This window comes from Epinephelus moara, chromosome 23 (assembly GCF_006386435.1).
Source record: "Epinephelus moara isolate mb chromosome 23, YSFRI_EMoa_1.0, whole genome shotgun sequence".
Lineage (NCBI taxonomy): Eukaryota > Metazoa > Chordata > Actinopteri > Perciformes > Serranidae > Epinephelus > Epinephelus moara.
In genome coordinates, this window is record NC_065528.1 from 24,281,323 (window position 1) to 24,298,314 (window position 16,992).

At 41.3% G+C, this 16,992-nt stretch overlaps 1 protein-coding gene across 1 annotated transcript; it reads right to left on the reverse strand.

Annotated features, from left to right (window-relative positions):
- Positions 1-2,660: 2,660 nt before the first annotated feature.
- chpt1 (choline phosphotransferase 1) lies at positions 2,661-15,028 on the reverse strand. The gene is made up of 8 exons (XM_050035724.1): positions 14,591-15,028; positions 10,108-10,255; positions 9,850-9,991; positions 9,640-9,724; positions 9,043-9,174; positions 8,790-8,948; positions 6,687-6,812; positions 2,661-4,186 (listed from the first exon to the last, which is right to left on the reverse strand). Exons 1-8 carry the CDS (start codon positions 14,828-14,830, stop codon positions 4,070-4,072), a joined length of 1,149 nt encoding a protein of 382 aa, XP_049891681.1. The 5' UTR covers positions 14,831-15,028; the 3' UTR covers positions 2,661-4,069.
- Between the last annotated feature and the right edge of the window lie 1,964 nt (positions 15,029-16,992).

A 16,992-nucleotide genomic window follows, 5' to 3' on the forward strand; every position in this document is an offset into this window, starting at 1 on the left:
CTCCCATTTTTCATGAGCTGAACTCAAAGATCTAAAACATTTTCTATACACACAAAATACCATTTCCCTCAAATATTGTTCACAAATCTGTCTAAATCTGTGTTAGTGAGCACTTCTCCTTTGCCGACACAGCACAATGCCACAGATGTTGCAAGTTTTGAGGGAGCGTGCAATTGGCATGCTGACTGCAGGAATGTCCACCAGAGATATGCCACACCTGTGAGGTGGGATGGATTATCTCGGCAAAGGAGAAGTGCTCACTAACACAGATTTAGACAGATTTGTGAACAATATTTGAGGGAAATGGTATTTTGTGTGTATAGAAAATGTCTTAGATCTTTGAGTTCAGCTCATGAAAAATGGGAGCAAAAACAAAAGTGTTGCGTTTATATTTTTGTTCAGTGTATTTGAGGTACTTGAGTATTTCAATTTCGTGCCACTTCTTATTTCTACTCCACAACGTCTTTGAGGGAAATATTGCACTTTTTATTCCACTACATTTATTTTACAACTATAGCTACTTTTCACATTAAGGTTACACAGACTTTATTTCAGGCTCATTACCAAAAACCCATTAAAAACCCCAGTAAGGATTCCTATTTTCCTTTTTATCACTTCTCACTTCCTTTCCTTCCCTTTCCTCAGCACTGATTGGTTCCTCTCACTCTGTGTTCACGCATTAATCTGATTGAGTTCACCTGCTCACCCCTATTACGACCCTGAACACCATGTCACTCAGTCTGTCTTCATCATCACATGGGGCTGCAGAGCTGGCAAGTAGTTTCTTTCTCTTGAGTTTATCCTGTACATTATTATGAGTGCAAAAATGCTGACTCATCTCCAGGTTTTAGGACTCATTCCTGGGGCTCTCTATTGATGCTTACATCTAACACTGTCACGAGCACGAGCCTCTTGTCTATGAGTAGATGCACGTTTCCTTCTGCAGTGATACGGTTGGCATAGTTCCTACATGAAACTGCTCACAACAAGGTCTGTGGAGTATTTGGACCACGATTTCTGGAAAGAGACATTGCTGCTGAGTTTTCAAATGTATTTTTTGGCACTTTGAGCACCACAAGCCGAGTGCCATCTAGTTCCATTATATTAGAGAGAAGGCAGACATCTCTACGGCAGATATCTCCAGCACTTCACAACTCACACCAAAACTATCTAGAATGATAAACAGCACTACCAGTAAGAGTAAAAATGTGTATTTTTGATTGTGGGGTGAACTGTCCCTTACGTTTAGCTGATACCTCTGTTCTTTAACTTAAGTATGAGTGCTGGAATTTAACTTGTAATAGAGTATTTTTACATAGTGGTATAGGCCTTTTTCACAGCAGACATTTTGACTTTTCAGAGTAGGACATGCACGGGTGTTAGTAATAACACTAATTATGGCTCCAGGGGTGTAAATATAGAGAGTGCAGGTAGTGCAGTTGAGCTGAGAGCTGTGGGGTGGAGGGGCCTGATTGCCACCCGGAAATACGCCCATGTTTACAGAAGAACTCATGTTAAATTAAAAATGGTGCAATTTCTTTATGGAAAAGATTACTTTTTCTCTTCATTTTCAGAAAAATGTGTTCATTAAATTCTGGGTGAAGTGGGTGAAATACGAAAAACCCCTATGACCTGAAAAAGACCCTATGATGTTTAGTCAAACAAACCTCACTGACTGCTATTCTATTTTTTTCTCTCTTTAATCCCTCCTCAAGTCTCCCCAACATATCGCGCTTATATGTACACTTAATTTCTCCCCAAATGTTCTACAAAGTTCTTTAATTGTGAAAAAAAAATTATGCTTTGTAAACTGCTGTCGAACAAAAAAAGGTGTGATTTCTATATATGCCCACAAAAAGACAAACCCATCTCCATCATGGCTTTCTGTTTTTGTAAAGTAGTATCAATCTATTACAAAATAATATGCTTATTCTACATAAACTATAAACTATTAGAACTATAAACTAACTATTTTTTGGGCAGTTTTGCCTTTGATTGATAGGAAAGTCAAGTGTGAAAGGTCAGAGAGAAAGAGAGAGAGGGAATGACATGCAGCAAAGGGCCACAGGCTGGAGTCAAACCCGGTCCACTGCGTCAACAGCCTTGTACATGGGGCGCCTGCTCTATCCAATAAGCCACCGACACCCCTATAAAAAACAAAAAGACTATTAAGTTAAACTAATAACTTCCTGTTTTCTTTTGTAGTTTTTGTCATATACAGATATGTAATGATGATTGCTGGGTAGTCTCTGTTTAATCACAAAATTAGATGAAACGATTTAGAGCAGCTAGTTTAGATGCTAAATCTCTCAAGACTGACAAGCTGGGCACATCTGCAAGTGAATAAAACATAAAAACAACAGTAAGACACACTAAAATATATATATATATATATATATATATATATATATATATATTTATACGCCTAAAACTCTGTGTGTGCTTCACAACTAGAGTTCCAGTTTGAGTGACAGCGAGTCAGCATGCACAGTAACAAGAACCTGAAATCAGAGCTGCTAAATGGAATGCAGCCATCATTAATTTCATGATTCACACCTGTGCTTTCCCTCCTGTGACAAGTCAACATGTCTCATTGGGACTTTGACATTAGTAAAGGATGCGAGTGCGTCTTTCACCGCCGACAGTAACAACAAATCCTGAAAAATATTTTCTTTATTACAATCTTTTCCACTCATACAGTACCTGTTAGTAGAAATGTGATTTACTGTATTATTGAACAGTGCAACATGGTGTTGAAATCAAAGGGTGAACATGTCAGTGCATAGTTCCAAAGTCCAACAGAAAACCATCTTTTTAGAACATGCCCCTCTTTTTAGTGTCCACAATCCTGCCGGAGCAGAATCTGAGAGGAAGATAATTTTAAAAGTACAACAGTTTTTTACCCTTATATAGTTTACCCGCACTACAGAAACATCCCCTTTGATCCGTATGAACCTGAATAATGAGTCAGATAATCCAACAAATCTTGAACATACATCATGTACCTTTTGTATGAGTGAAGAAACTTGAAGAGTGAACAGTGGCGTAGCATTGTATTATTACTGTCGTTGCATCTGGTATGATACTTCAGTGAAAAAAACCAAACGTACAAAGCTGTTTTAAATATTCACAAGTTTAACAGTAATTACAACAAAAATATTTAAGGCGTTTTCGTTTGAATTCTGTACAATCACAACATAATTAGCCCTTTAGGGAGAAGAACAGAGAAAGCAGAACAAGTTGTGTGTTAATGCTTCATCAGTCGACGGTGCTCTAAAAGGCTGGAGGTAAAGTGTTATTTTATTTCCAGGAATGTAGGATGAGATGAGTAACTGAGGATACAAATATTAATGTAAAGGTGTTTCTAAGAGAAGCCTGATAGAGAACCCGTCGTTGCTTTCGGCACTAACACACACACCGTTACCCCGCCACATACCGCGTTGACAACCTGCCAGCCCACATTGCAAACATCATTGGAAATTATGAGGTTTTAAAGGTCATTTAAAAAAAAAAAATCTGCATTTTTTTTTAAGCCCTGATTTAAGTCTGATTTTTTTAATAAATAAAACAAATGATTAAGAAAACTTCCAAGAGTTAGTCCGTTTAGTTTGAGCATACATCAAAGAGATTTATCTCGATATTCGCTGTATATTTATGAAATGTATGACAATAACATGTCTGAAAATTTAAAACCGATAAAACTACTTTGATATTTGCCCAAGCAAAGGTTAGAGAAACATTTTGGTATTTGAGTTGAACAAGCAGGAACTCTTCTTTTCTGACATGCACTTTCGTCTAAATTAAAAACTTTGAAGGGAAACTTTAGTCCCGTATAATCTTCCATTCCATGCCTTTCAAAACTTTTTCTTTTTTTTTTTGGTTTGTAGAGTTTAGTTGGTTTTATTTTTCCGTCTTGTGGGAGAGGCAGTTTTCACTCAGAGGTGGTCACTTTGTCAAGGCTGCAGTGGCTCAGGGTCGAGGAGGAGTGTCCCTCCTCGTCGTCATCATCTGCTTTCAGGAGCGGGGAGAGGTCTGCATCCTCCCCCGCCTCCTCCCGCCGGGCAAGCCGTCAGTCGCGGTGAGCGTTGCTCGGCGGCGTGATGCTGAAGACCCGGATGCGCAGGTGGGAGGCGATCTGGAGGCACACGCCCGTGCAGTAGCGTGTTAGATCCAGAAGAGAGAAGACCTGAAGAGAGATGGAGAGGATAAAAAATAAATATACTTCACTACAACTGCATTACCTGCTTATCTGAAGACAGATCAGGGGGGCAGCAGGCCGAGCAAAGCACCCCAGACGTCCCTCTCCACAGCGATGTCTTCCAGCTCCTCCTGGGAGAACCCAAGACATTCCCAAGCCAGATAAGATATGTAATCCCTCCTGTGTGTTCTGGGTGTGCCCCGGGGCCTCCTACCAGTGGGACATGCCCAAAACACCTCCAGCAGGAGGCGCCCAGGAGGCATCCTGATCAGATGCCCGAACCACCTCAACTGACCCCTTTCGACGTGAAGGAGCAGCGGCGCTACTCCGAGCTCCCTCCGGATGTCCGAGCTCCTTACCCTATCTCTAAGGCTGAGCTCAGCCACCTTTCTGAGGAAACTTATATCAGCTGCTTGTATCCGCGATCTTGTTCCTTTGATCACTACCCAGAGCTCATGACCATAGGTGAGAGTTGGGACTACATCATTACAGTCGACTTAGGTGCTGGAGCCTATCCCAGTTGACACTGGGCGAGAGGCAGGGTACACCCTGGACAGGTCACCAGACTATTGCAGGGCTGACACATAGAGACAGACAACCACTCACACTCACATTCACACCTACGGACAATTTAGAGTCACCAATTAACCTGCATGTCTTTGGACTGTGGGAGGAAGCTGGAGTACCTGGAGAAAACCCACGCTGACACAGGGAGAGCGTGTTAACTCCCCACTAACCATTGTAAGTAGTACTTTGAGTAATTCATTAACCAGGTACTTTTTTTACTGCATCCACCACTGGGAAGTGAGGAGTTGTTTTATTTTGATATCCCCACATAAAAAAGGCTCACTATCCATGGTCCACCCACACAGGTGTTTTAACTTGTTTCCCCAATACACCTTTCCTCAGGAGGGTGTGGGTGTGAACAGGCCAGACTTGATTGCTCTCCCTCAGTTTAAACCTTCATGAGCAGATAGTAGGCTCATTTGAGATGCCTGTTAGAGTAAGTCTGACTTGATCCCAACTTGCTCTGACGTCATGCACATGTGGGCAATGATAGTCTCGCTCACCAGACCTTTCTCAAGAAACGACAGGTCTGGCTGGGCCGACTCTCACTTTAAGATTGGAGAAAAAAACGCCCCGGCTGCTTGTATTTCTTTCAACCAATCACAGTCGTTCTTGGTGGTGCCACAGCAACGGTGCTCTTGCAAAAATATTGCCGGGGGGAAACAGGATTTGGTGTAACACGCCCACAAAAATATTTTTTTACTGGATTAACAATGGCTCTGTTCCATTAAAGTGTCCCAGTGAGTGCATGCACCACACCAGGTGTAATTAATGTCATTAGTGACATCTGTGGTTTTCCTGCTGTGACTTGTCGAAATGTTTGATGTCCCTCATCTTACACTTTAATCATTCAGAGACACGCTGATGTTTTGTTAAGCAGTCTAATCAGCCAGAATAACTGGAAACGCCTGTGTGGGTGTGCACGGCCCTATAGGGCTGCGACAGAACCTCATTTCAGCTCCTCCTGAGCCTGAGAACTGCGTGTTTTCTGTCCCAACAAGTTCTTTGTTCACACATGAACCCTGCAGATCACCCAGGATTATGACCACGCATTCAACCTGCATTTTGACTGTGTGAAAATACCTGGATGTTGTCACTGCAGCCAGGTAAAGTGTAAAGTTGTAGGAAGACCCACAATCAGGCTCTCATATCAAGGCTGGGCAGAAGAACACGCGCCACAGATGTCAAAGGAAGGTTTATGTCGAGTCATCCCATTAGTCTAAAGGAACTTGGCACTGAACTTCGACCAACACCTGAGTCCCTGATTAGCTAAAGTAAAAGTCCCACACACAGGATCGAGAACCACACTGTGCTTACGTGTACATAGACTTTATGTGCTCTTCTTCTCAGTCATAACCTGTCTTGCGTGTTTTTACTACAGCTGGCTCAATCACACTGTCATGAAAATGTTTTGCTCTCAATAGAAGCAGGTGTGCTGCAAGAACAATAGAAGGCATTTATTATGAAACGGCTGGTAGTCTTTTTCTGGTTGCACGATATATTTCTCTGCAACAGTTCTACTAACACGTTTGCTCCCGTCTGTATGTTGAGTCGTGGGTGCAGCCTCATGAAGACTGAATATACAGTTTATCTAACACCACAGTGCCCAGACTGCCACTGTGAGAGAAAGCGTTTCACACCATCAAATATAAGGTTAAAAAATGTGCACATGTTGGGAATCTCTGAATACAAATCAGACCTTTGTTTTCATCATTTTAAGCCTAAACTGAACAGAACAATCTCTCAAAAACACCAAACTTTTTATTGACAATAATTAAAAGTGATTGATTATACATCACCAATAGTCAAACAGTGGATCAGTTAGATGCTTGTATTTGGTACTTGTTCGTGGTGATTAGTAGTTGAGGATGTTATACTGTGATATTAAATCTTTACCCCTATAAATGTGTCAGACACCTACCATGGCGATCCAGAGAACTATGTGCTCGTCGATGAAGCTGTTGAAGTACTGGTTGAGGAAGAGGAGGCCAGGGCCTATGAAGGCCGTGTCCGGGAGGTGCAGCTCACTCTTGGTCATGTGTGCAATCTACAGTGAAACAGGGACACATGAGAGGAATGAAACACTGATTAAATGTAGGCATGATGAATGTGGTGGAGTGGCGGAGTCCGCCATTTCCGCGCTGAATTCAATTTGCCTTCACACACAGGAGGGACTTAGAGGGAACACTGCAGCATGTACTCCAACGTCACAGTTTTTAATTTTCAACACTACTTTGGCTGGTAGTGTGTGTGTGTGTGTGTGTGTGTGTGTGTGTATATCATCAGCATGTAGTCCTGGAGACACCTGGTATAGTGGAACCACAGAAGCAGTTTTGAGTACTTTATATGTCTGTCTGTCTGTCTGTCTGTCTGTCTGTCGCAACCGTGCAAGACGCAATCAGGCAACTTCACAGGTGTGTACTTGAGATCACAGTGAAGGCTGAATTTGAAAATGAGTATGGTCTGAGCAAGGAGGCAGGAAGTAGGGAGTATAGGAAGTCGGGAAGAGCCATTAGCCCCCTCACTTCATGCCTCTGGCCCATGTTGTGGACCGCTAGATCAGAATTTGAATCAGAAATACTTTATTGATGCCTGAGGAGAAATTGTGATTCGATACAGTCGCTCTGATGTAAAGAATAGAGAATTATAAGAAGTAAGACTATGTGTATGACATAGAAGTTTGTTAATATAAAGCAATGAAATTAAATAAAAAACATGAAAATGTGCATTAAAAATAAAATAAAATGTGCATTATGCTACAGTGTTAAACACTAGTGCTTAAGATGTTAAAAATATTAAAAACAAAATATATATTGTCACTGTGCCGAGGCTGTTAGTGTGAAAATGTAACTACATTATATACATCAATAGAATAAAACAAGAATAGACAGCTGAATAACTGCACCCAGTAGATAATCAATTATAAATGCAGAAGGTTAATGAAGTCCTGATGACAGTCTATTGACTCAGGGCGGCTGATGATCTGAAGGAGGAGTCATACAGGTTGAAAGCCACAGGCAGGAATGACTTCCTGTTGCACTCTGTGGTGCATCTTGGGGGAATGAGTCTGATACTGAATGTGCTCCTGTGTTGGTGGTCGGATACATTGTCCAAAATGGCACATATCTTGCCCCCACAGAGTCCAGCTCCGCCCCCACGACATCACTGGCCTTGCTAATCAGTTTATTGAGTCTGTTGACCTCTGCTAACCTCAACCTGCTGCCCCGGCACACAGCAGCAAACAGGACAGCACCGGCCACCACAGACTCATCGACAGACAGTATCCAGGCTTGACTGTTCCCATCACAAGACGATCTCTGGTACGTCATTTACACCAGACTCACCGTTTACTGTTACTGTCCTACAACTGAATCAGCTGCTGCTTCACATTAAAGATGTTCAACTGACCAAACACTGGGTGGTTTTTATTGTGAAGCTGTCACAGGAGTCGCAGTGTATTTATCATAGAGGTTAGTGCATCCACAACATAAACTAGAGACCATCTTGCGAGATCTCTCCATCCCCGACACCGTGATCCATGTCCTAAAGCAAACGTTGGCCAGGGGCGTGAATGTATGTGCTGGGGGGCAATGGCCTCTTTCCCTAATTCCTACCCTCCTACTTCCGTCCCCCTTGATCGCACCACACATGTCTTCAAAGTTGTCCGTCATTTTGTTCCCAATTACACACCTGTAAAGTTTAATCACTAGCCAAAGTACTCAAAATGTGTTCTGAGGTAGTTCCTGCTACAATTTGGTGTCACTAGGACCACATTTTGGCATGATGACACACAAGGTGAAAGCAATAGCAGCCGTCATGACGTTGTCTTGGCTGGGAACAACATTTAAACAATGCAAGTTTGTTTGGTTGCACTAGAAACACGCATACCACAAAGTAGCTGCTCATTAAGTGTTAACTGTTGTACTAAACCTTGCTTGCTGTCACCATGGTAACCACAGGTGTTGCCACATCAACCAGGGCTGAAACAGTTTGGATTACAACTTAAAGACAAGATGAAACGTACCACCAGCTTGTTGGAGATCTTGGAAATGACCATGCCAAAGGCGAGCAGGTAGAGACAGGGGTGGAGCTCGAACAGCTCGCTGGACGACTTCTTGAAAATGATGAAGGCCAGCGTGAGGATGAGGCCGATGTGCAAACCAGGAGTCAGCACACTGGTGTCCTGTACAGAGGGACAGTTATTAAGCATGCATCACAATATAGTTTCTGACTTGGATCAGACTTTGTGTGAGGAGTAGATGTGTTTGTGGACTTACAGCCACAGTGGAGCCGTTTTTGCCGACACCTCCGTTCAAAATGACATAGAAGTAGTTGTAGCAGGAGTAGAGAGCCCCGCCGATGATGCCCATGATGGGGAAGTAGTATAGCTTCAGTCCAATGACAGGCAACTATGGAAACACATGCAGCCAAAATTAATGCTTAGACACAACGCGTTCTCCTTCTAGCAGGAAGTAAAGTGCTAATATGGAAGCTGCAGGCATGCCGAGCGTGATGGGAGGGCAAAGCAAAAAGAAAAAAAAAATGCAGGTGACATCATCAGCTTTTTGAGCCAGATCATGTCCAATAGATGACCTGTTGCCATGGCGTTAGCTAGCCATATTTACCTTCTCACTTCTCTCATGTGATGTTAAGTCAAGCCTCCAAAGGCAGCACGGAGTAAAAGTAAAACACAAATTCTATTTAAAGACTAGAATGACGACTAAAAACTAGGAAATGATCAGAATTAGTTTGGTGTGAAAACTAACGGAGGAAAATCTTTGACTACTACAAGGTGAAATGAAAGAGTTCCTGTGTGTGTACAGTATTTGAGCATCTGTACATGTGACTGTACAAAATCTGTCATTCTCAGTTACCGTGGTTTGCCAAAGGCTCACGCCTCCGAAAGCTGACATCAAATACATGATTATGATGGCGATCTGCACCTCTGTGACGTCGATCCTGCAAAGTTAGTGACAGAGGGAGAGCGAGATCATTAATTTAAGTGACAACATAATGGTTTCACAGTCATACGGGCACGGAGCCACATCTATATTCTTACTGGACAAGATGAATGTGTGACTTACAGGCCAAAGCGCAGGGTCCCGGACACATAGGTCTGCCAGTGGGCGCAGAAGAACATGAACATCCCGATGAAACCACAGAAGAACATCCAGTCTGGGTATCTTCCTATTCCACATGAAATGCATGTTCCCACGGCAACAAAGACTGACACAAGAAAGACAAAACAACAGACGATAAAAATCTCTCCCTGATCCACTAAAGCTCTGCAGCCACTCTTAATATTCTGTAGTTTGGGTTCAGCTGTCCAGTGAGGCAGCTACCTGTGGAGACAGCATCGCAGCCGTGGTCGAAGAGCTCCCCCAGAGGTGAGCTGCTGTTTGTCCTCCTGGCCTGCTTCCCATCAATGGCGTCCAGAGACTGGTAGATGAACAGGCCCAGAGCGCTCATGATGAAGGCCCATGCTGGAGCCTGGAGGTGGAGGAGGGAGAGGGACTTTAATCTGCAATCTATTGTACTCAGAACTTGGAAAAAAACTACCTCCGACACAGTGAAGTGCAATGGAACGGTCCACAAAGCCTGTTTGCCAACATAAACAAACCTGACGTCAAAGCAACATCGCGGTGCACACAGTGAACACAGCAAAATAACCTCTTTCATCAATTATTACTTTGTGTAGTATATGTGCAACTAAAGTTAGCTGCAGTCACACACAGACACACAGCTGCAGCCTGCAACATGGGTTTGTTTTGCTGTTCCCTTGTTTGCAGAGTGGGTGTGGAGGAGGCAAACCCAGTGATGCTACTGCTCTCGTTTTATCTACAGTGATACTGACAGTTGAGCAAGCATGTCAAAGACGGGCTACCTTTAATGTAAATGTATATTTGATAAGATTTATATGCGTTTACATAAAGGTGTTGGCCATGTTACTATTTTAAAGGTCCAGTGTAAGACTTTGGGGGATTTAGTGGCATCTATGTTGACGACTGCAGACTGTAACCAGCTAAAACTTCTCTAGGTTAGAATTCCTTCAGTGTTTACTGTTCAGGAGGTTTTTCACGGGAGTCCAATTATTCACAGAGGTCTCTTCCTCTCCAAAAACAAACAAACAAACAAACAAAAACGACCAGATGATTTAAACCAGTAAAAACATGACATTGCTCATTGCTGAGGGCTGCTAACTACGGTGGTCGACACAAAAAAAACCCAACAACAACAAATGGCCCTGTCTAGAGCCAGTGTAGGTTTGTCCGTTCTGGGCTACTGTAGAAACAACATGGCTGACTCTGTAGTAGAGGACCCGCTCCCTATGAAGACAGAAACGGCTCACTCTAAGGTAACGAAAACACAACAATTCTTATTTTCAGGTGATTACACACTAAAGAAAACATATTATCTCAAATTCCATTTCTGCCAATATATATCCTACCAAATCCTACACATTGGACCTTTAATGTTTATGCAAACAAAAAGTGGAGGGTGCCGCAGACTTTTGTCACTATAATCATGGTATAAATCTTCATACCATTTCATCTAAGGGCTATTTTCTGATATTTATGACCAAATGAATAATCGAGACAGTAATCTGCTGATTAGTCAATAATTAAAATAACAGTTACAGCCCTAAAGCAAAGGTCAGATAAGTGCTGCACCCAGTCTGTTACATAAGAATATATAATATATCAATATGATATCTTATGCAGATAATTCAGATATTATAGATTGAAAATAATCTCATAAAAGAGGGAAAAAAGTCTCTTTTTCCACCTAGTATATCACATACACTAAAAAACAAATACACTTATATGAAATAAAACCTGAACCCTTTTTTTTCTTTACACAGTAAATGCTATTCATTTTCTGAGTGTGGCTTCTTTTCAGACTGATAGCTACAAAATTTAAACTGATCATGAAACGATGTTTCCCCTGCTATGAGGATAAAGGATTACTGTGAGGTAATGGAAACGTGCAATAAATTGTGCAATGACTGAACTGTGCAACGTTATTTCACCTAACAGTCTTATTTATTTCTTACTTCTGCAATATTTGCATTTATATTTAACACACGTTATTATGATGCACATATTTGTACAAGCTTCTTGTTTTTCTATTTATATATATTTTGTTACATATTGGAGCATAATGCACACATTTTCATGTTTTTGCATACTTCTTAATTTATAATCATTTTATATGTTCATATATTAGAGAAACTGCGAAAAACTGTAAAGTATTTTTGATTCTGAAATCATACACTCCTGCTGTACCTTTTTGATGAACCTGCTGTCAGTGTACGCACATTATTATGTATACGCACTAATATATTATACTGTATTAACCAGATTTTTCTTTTTTTCTTTGTTATTTATTCGTGTTTGTTTGCTAACTCACTTGTTTAAATGTATTCTAACATTTTTAGTTGTTTTTAAAATGATTTATTTATCTAAATATGGCTGGTCGAGGGTGTAATAGGTGTTTGAAAGCTAAAAATGTTTGTATTGCTGTTGTAACTGATCTCTAGATATGGCTGTAATTTTAAGAAATGGATCACAGAATGAGACGGATCAGGATCTGTGTGGCTCTTGTGGCTACCGTTTACAAGGCACCTCATCACTTAAAGCACAGCAACTTCTGAGTAGTAATACAACTGTTACAAAATGTATTTTAGTGCCTTGCCATGTGCACACACTCCATGTATCTGTGTGTGTGCTTTAGGTATTGAGAAAGAGCGATTCCAGCTGACTGGCGTGACTCAGTTCCTCTAACTGGGGTGGAGGTTATGGACCATCTGGACGGTGGAGCCAGCCAACACAGTGTGTTTACCACTACAATGTGTGTATGCTTGTGACTGAGTGTGTGAGAGCGGGACACAAAGATCGTCTGTGTGTCCACAATGATCAAGAATCTCATGCTGTCCTAAATATTCAGAGATCCCGCTGTTGTCTTTAAAGTCCATGTCCTAAATGCCTCATAGAGTGGTGGGGACAGGGTCTGCCTGTTCAGGGTTATCACAGAGGTTAGGGAGAACGCTCAACTGTGTCCATTATTGTTTAAATTCCTCTAGTATGTGTTTGTTTGCACAGGCATGGAGCCTCCGTATGTTTACAGTCCATGAAGAAGAGTGGCCAGGTTTGCATTATGCAGCACTAAACAATGAGTAAGGGAAACTGGAATACCTTTGCACATGAGGAATTTGACAGTAACAGCATGCTGCATGGACTGTGGACTTAGCTGAGGGTTCTCAGATTGAGAGTGGACAAAGGTGTAAATCTGATAAACACACCTAAGTACCTGCATGGGTCACTGCTCCACAGTGAACCTGGTGACACACGTTAACTGGACTATAGGTCACAGGTTTGTTGCAAGGCCTATTATTGTATTTTAGGTCTAAGTTTTTGAAATATGGAGCAGAGACTACATTAGACCTCGGCACAGATATGCAAAAGACCCCACCATCTTTCCAACAAAAAAGCAAGAAACTGACTTAGTGGTGGTTTTGTCTCTTTTTGCTGTTGTTGTGTCTTTTAGTGGTCATTATGCACCTGTTTGTGGTTTTGTGTCTCACTGTAGTCATTTTGTGTCTCTTTGAGGTAAAGTTTGTGTCTTTTGAAGTCGTTTTGTGGTCGTTTTGTGTCTTTTGTAGTCATTTTATGTCTTTTTGTAGTCATTTTGTGGCTCTTTGTGGTTGTTTTGTGTCTTTTTGTAGTCATTTAATGTCTTTTGGTAGTCATTTTGTGTCTCTTTGTAGTCATTATGCATCTTTTTGTGGGTTTGTGTCCCACTGTAGTAATTTTAGGTCTCTTTGAGGTAAAGTTTGTGTCTTCTTGTAGTCATTTTATGTCTTTTCGTAGTAATTTTGTGTCTCATTATGCATCTTTTTGTGGTTTTGTGTCTCACTGTAGTCATTTTGTGTCTTTTTGTAGTCATTTGAGTCTCTTCCTAAACAGTACATGTCTGCAGATAAAGGCCAGGGGACCCCTGACACTTGGGCCCCTGGGCCTGTGACTGGTGGGCCCACTCAATAATCCATTCATGGGTATATCTGAAGCAATTCCACATCAAATTAGTCATCTAAAAAAAAAAATCTGTTATTAATTTGTAATTAAGTGTTACTACCCTGAGTGAGCTGAACAAGAGCAACAACATTTCCTTCAAATTCCTGTTTTACCATCAACAACACAGCACCACGTGAGCCTGGGCAGACAGCAACACGCAACACCTCAAAGCTGACAACTTTCCAAAAACATGTGGGAGAGACCACATGACGAACACGTACAGTATTCTCCCGTTACAGTCTTTCCACAGGAAAGCAATGTCACACCTAATCCAATTGAAAACCCCCAACATTTAAAGCTTCCTCGCTTGTGTGCGGCCATGCAAATGTTACACCTTGTATTTTAACACATCTCCCAGACCATCACGTGACAATCTTTAATTCGGCTTACATTGTATACTGAAATAAAATATCAAATGCCCGAAGTGATTCCTTTAATATTGCCTGGACCTTCTGCCATAACACAGAGAGGGTGTTAGAGAGCAGGGTGACCCTATCAATGACGTGGAGATGTTTTTAAAATGTGAGTAGCTGTGAGGCTCAAATCATTGCCGAATTAACAAGTAGACTCTGCTGACTCAGAAATATCTTGTAAAGTGGCTTTGAGGGGTGTGAGGTTGGCGCAGGTGGCCACGTAACGTTAACTTACGCGATTTCTGAATGGAGGATCCGCGTTCTTCCCATACCAGAGAAGGGCACGTAATTGGGGCTAGTCCCCGGGTACAAACTTTGGCCAAGGTCGCTTTACTCACCTCCTCTGTTGCCGTGGGACAAAAATACACAAGCACCACCGTGGAGATGATATTGACCAGCAGTCCGACGATAGTGAGAGTGTTTGGTGCGACCCATGTCGGAGTTTGTTGGACGAGCCAGTTCCAGTAGAGCTGAAACGGCGGCTCAAACAGGGACCGACCAGAGGCGCTGTATTTATGCTCCTCCAGCCGCTTCAGTTGTGCGGGTGACAGCGGCTCTGGCCACAGGAAATGTGGCATTGTTTTTCTGCCAAGTCTCTCCTCAAATTACCGTCACAAACTTCCAAGGACGCCCGGGTGGTGGCTCACACGGGACTATCTTCTCTCGACCGCCCCCAAAATAAAGCAGCTCATTTGGCATTTATAGCTAGGTGACTAGACGAGGCCATTTCCACAGCGGAACCATGAGCAGTCGATACTCGGTACGTTTCTGATCGACTGGCGTCTCGGCAGGAAGCGAAGATCCGGAAGGGAATAATATGGCTGCGGACCGGGAAGTTTGAATTGAAATACAAACATATGGCAAATACGAGGTTATTAAAACCGTTATATGCTGTATTAAATGTCAAAATTAATCAGTTGTCACGTAAAAAAATACAGTAATACGACTGCAAGTAAGCGGAAAGAGAGGCTGATGTTTATACATTAATTCCATTATATTTACATAACAGTAAGTATTAAATTAAAATGTTCACATATTTATGTTTTAATGTCACTAATTCATTTTTATATTATTTGATAGTATACTTAATTTTATATTATTTATTATATTTTATGTGCATTTAAAAGGATTTAAAGGGACAGTTCATCTCAAAATTGAAAACACATTTTTCCTCTTACCTACAACGTATTCAGGGGCGTAAATATAATCAGTGCAGGCAGTGCGGTGGCACTGGAGCCCAAGGGGTGATGGGTGGGGGCCTGTAGAGAGAGTGGGCTGTCCTACAATGTGTTAGGCAGAGAGCTCAATGGATAAAAAAGTAATCTAAAAGTAATCTCTCCTAATATAAAAAGTTTATTTTGTCTATAGTTATTTGTTTACTTTCCTCATTTCAATTTGGCCTCTGCCACTATTTCAGCATGCTCAATAAGCTGATAAAAAGTGAATGAGGACACACTGCAAAAACTAGGGCGACAGACGCTCGCTAACACTTGCCCTTGCAAGTGATTCAGATTGCCACATCAGAAATATGCATGTTGAAAAAAGAACTCACATTAAAATAAAAATGGTGCCATCTGCTATATATGCCCTCAAAAAGGTGAACCCATGTCCATCATGGGTTTCTATCTTTCTTTTTTAGTCGCAGTCTTTAACAAAATTATATGTTTATTCCATTTAAACTATAAAAAACATAGATAAACTAAAAAATATTCAATCAAATGCATAATTTTTTATTTTATTTGGTATCTGTGTCATATACAAATTTGCAACGATGATTGTGGGGTGACAGGTTTGTTGATGTTGTCCAATGTCAACTATCTATTTAATCATGTAACGAGATGATACAATATACGGTTGCTACTTTAGGCGCAAGATCAGGCACTAGGGCATGTCATAATAGCATGCAATGAGGCCCATCCTAAGTACCGTATGCTACTGTATGTATCAGTCTAGATTGTTTTGGTCTGAGTTACAGAATGTTGGAAATATCCACCGTAGAGATGTCTGCCTTCTCTCGAGCATAATCAAGTACCCCAGGAGTGAGTCCTAAAACCTGAAAATAAGTTAGCATTTTGGCACTCCTGGTTCCCTCATCTCAAAGTCAATGGGTTTTCGGTTAGATACCTGAAATAGGGTCTGTGGTTAACACAAGCTTAAGAGACTTTTATGTTTTGTTATATGACATAAAATACATCAGTAAATACTCCCCTTGTGAATTTAAAGCTTTTATGTGTCTTTAAAAAGGCAGTTGCTAACAAGTAGCTAAATGAAACTTACAGCATCGTTGTGGTAGGGCTGTTGAATTTTGTGACTGTAGTATAGTTTGTTTAAAGCTTAGCAATAGCTTTTTACTTCTGGCAATCGCATTTAGGCTCCAGAAATCATGAAAGCTGTGTTAATTTGTGAAGATCAGCTTGCTGAACAAAACGTGTAAGTTTGCCACAGAGCTTACTTTCTGCAATTAAAAAAAAAACAAAAAACAGGACAATGCTATCTTCTGCGTTGCCCTACAGAAAAATGTCATTCCTGGATACTCTATGGAATTAGACTGCACTCACAATGGATGCAGTGGATGAAAATCAAATCCTTAATTCATTTATTAATTCACTGGCCTAAAATTAGTCAAATTTTAGTATAAATATACTGGAATAACCCGAAAACACCCATCACGTGTAAGTATTTAATTGAATTATGTAAACAACTCAGCTAAAATACCCCGAAGAAATACCAAGGATGTGAC

Bases quoted from the DNA above. Each gene is read 5' to 3' on its own strand.
- chpt1 (XM_050035724.1), bottom strand. From the start codon at position 14,830: ATGCCACATTTCCTGTGGCCAGAGCCGCTGTCACCCGCACAACTGAAG. The intron at 9,725-9,849 runs GTAAGTCACACA...CTAACTTTGCAG, and splicing joins GGGACCCTGCGCTTTGGCCT to GATCGACGTCACAGAGGTGC. The intron at 4,187-6,686 runs GTAGGTGTCTGA...ATCTCTCTTCAG, and splicing joins TAGTTCTCTGGATCGCCATG to GTCTTCTCTCTTCTGGATCT.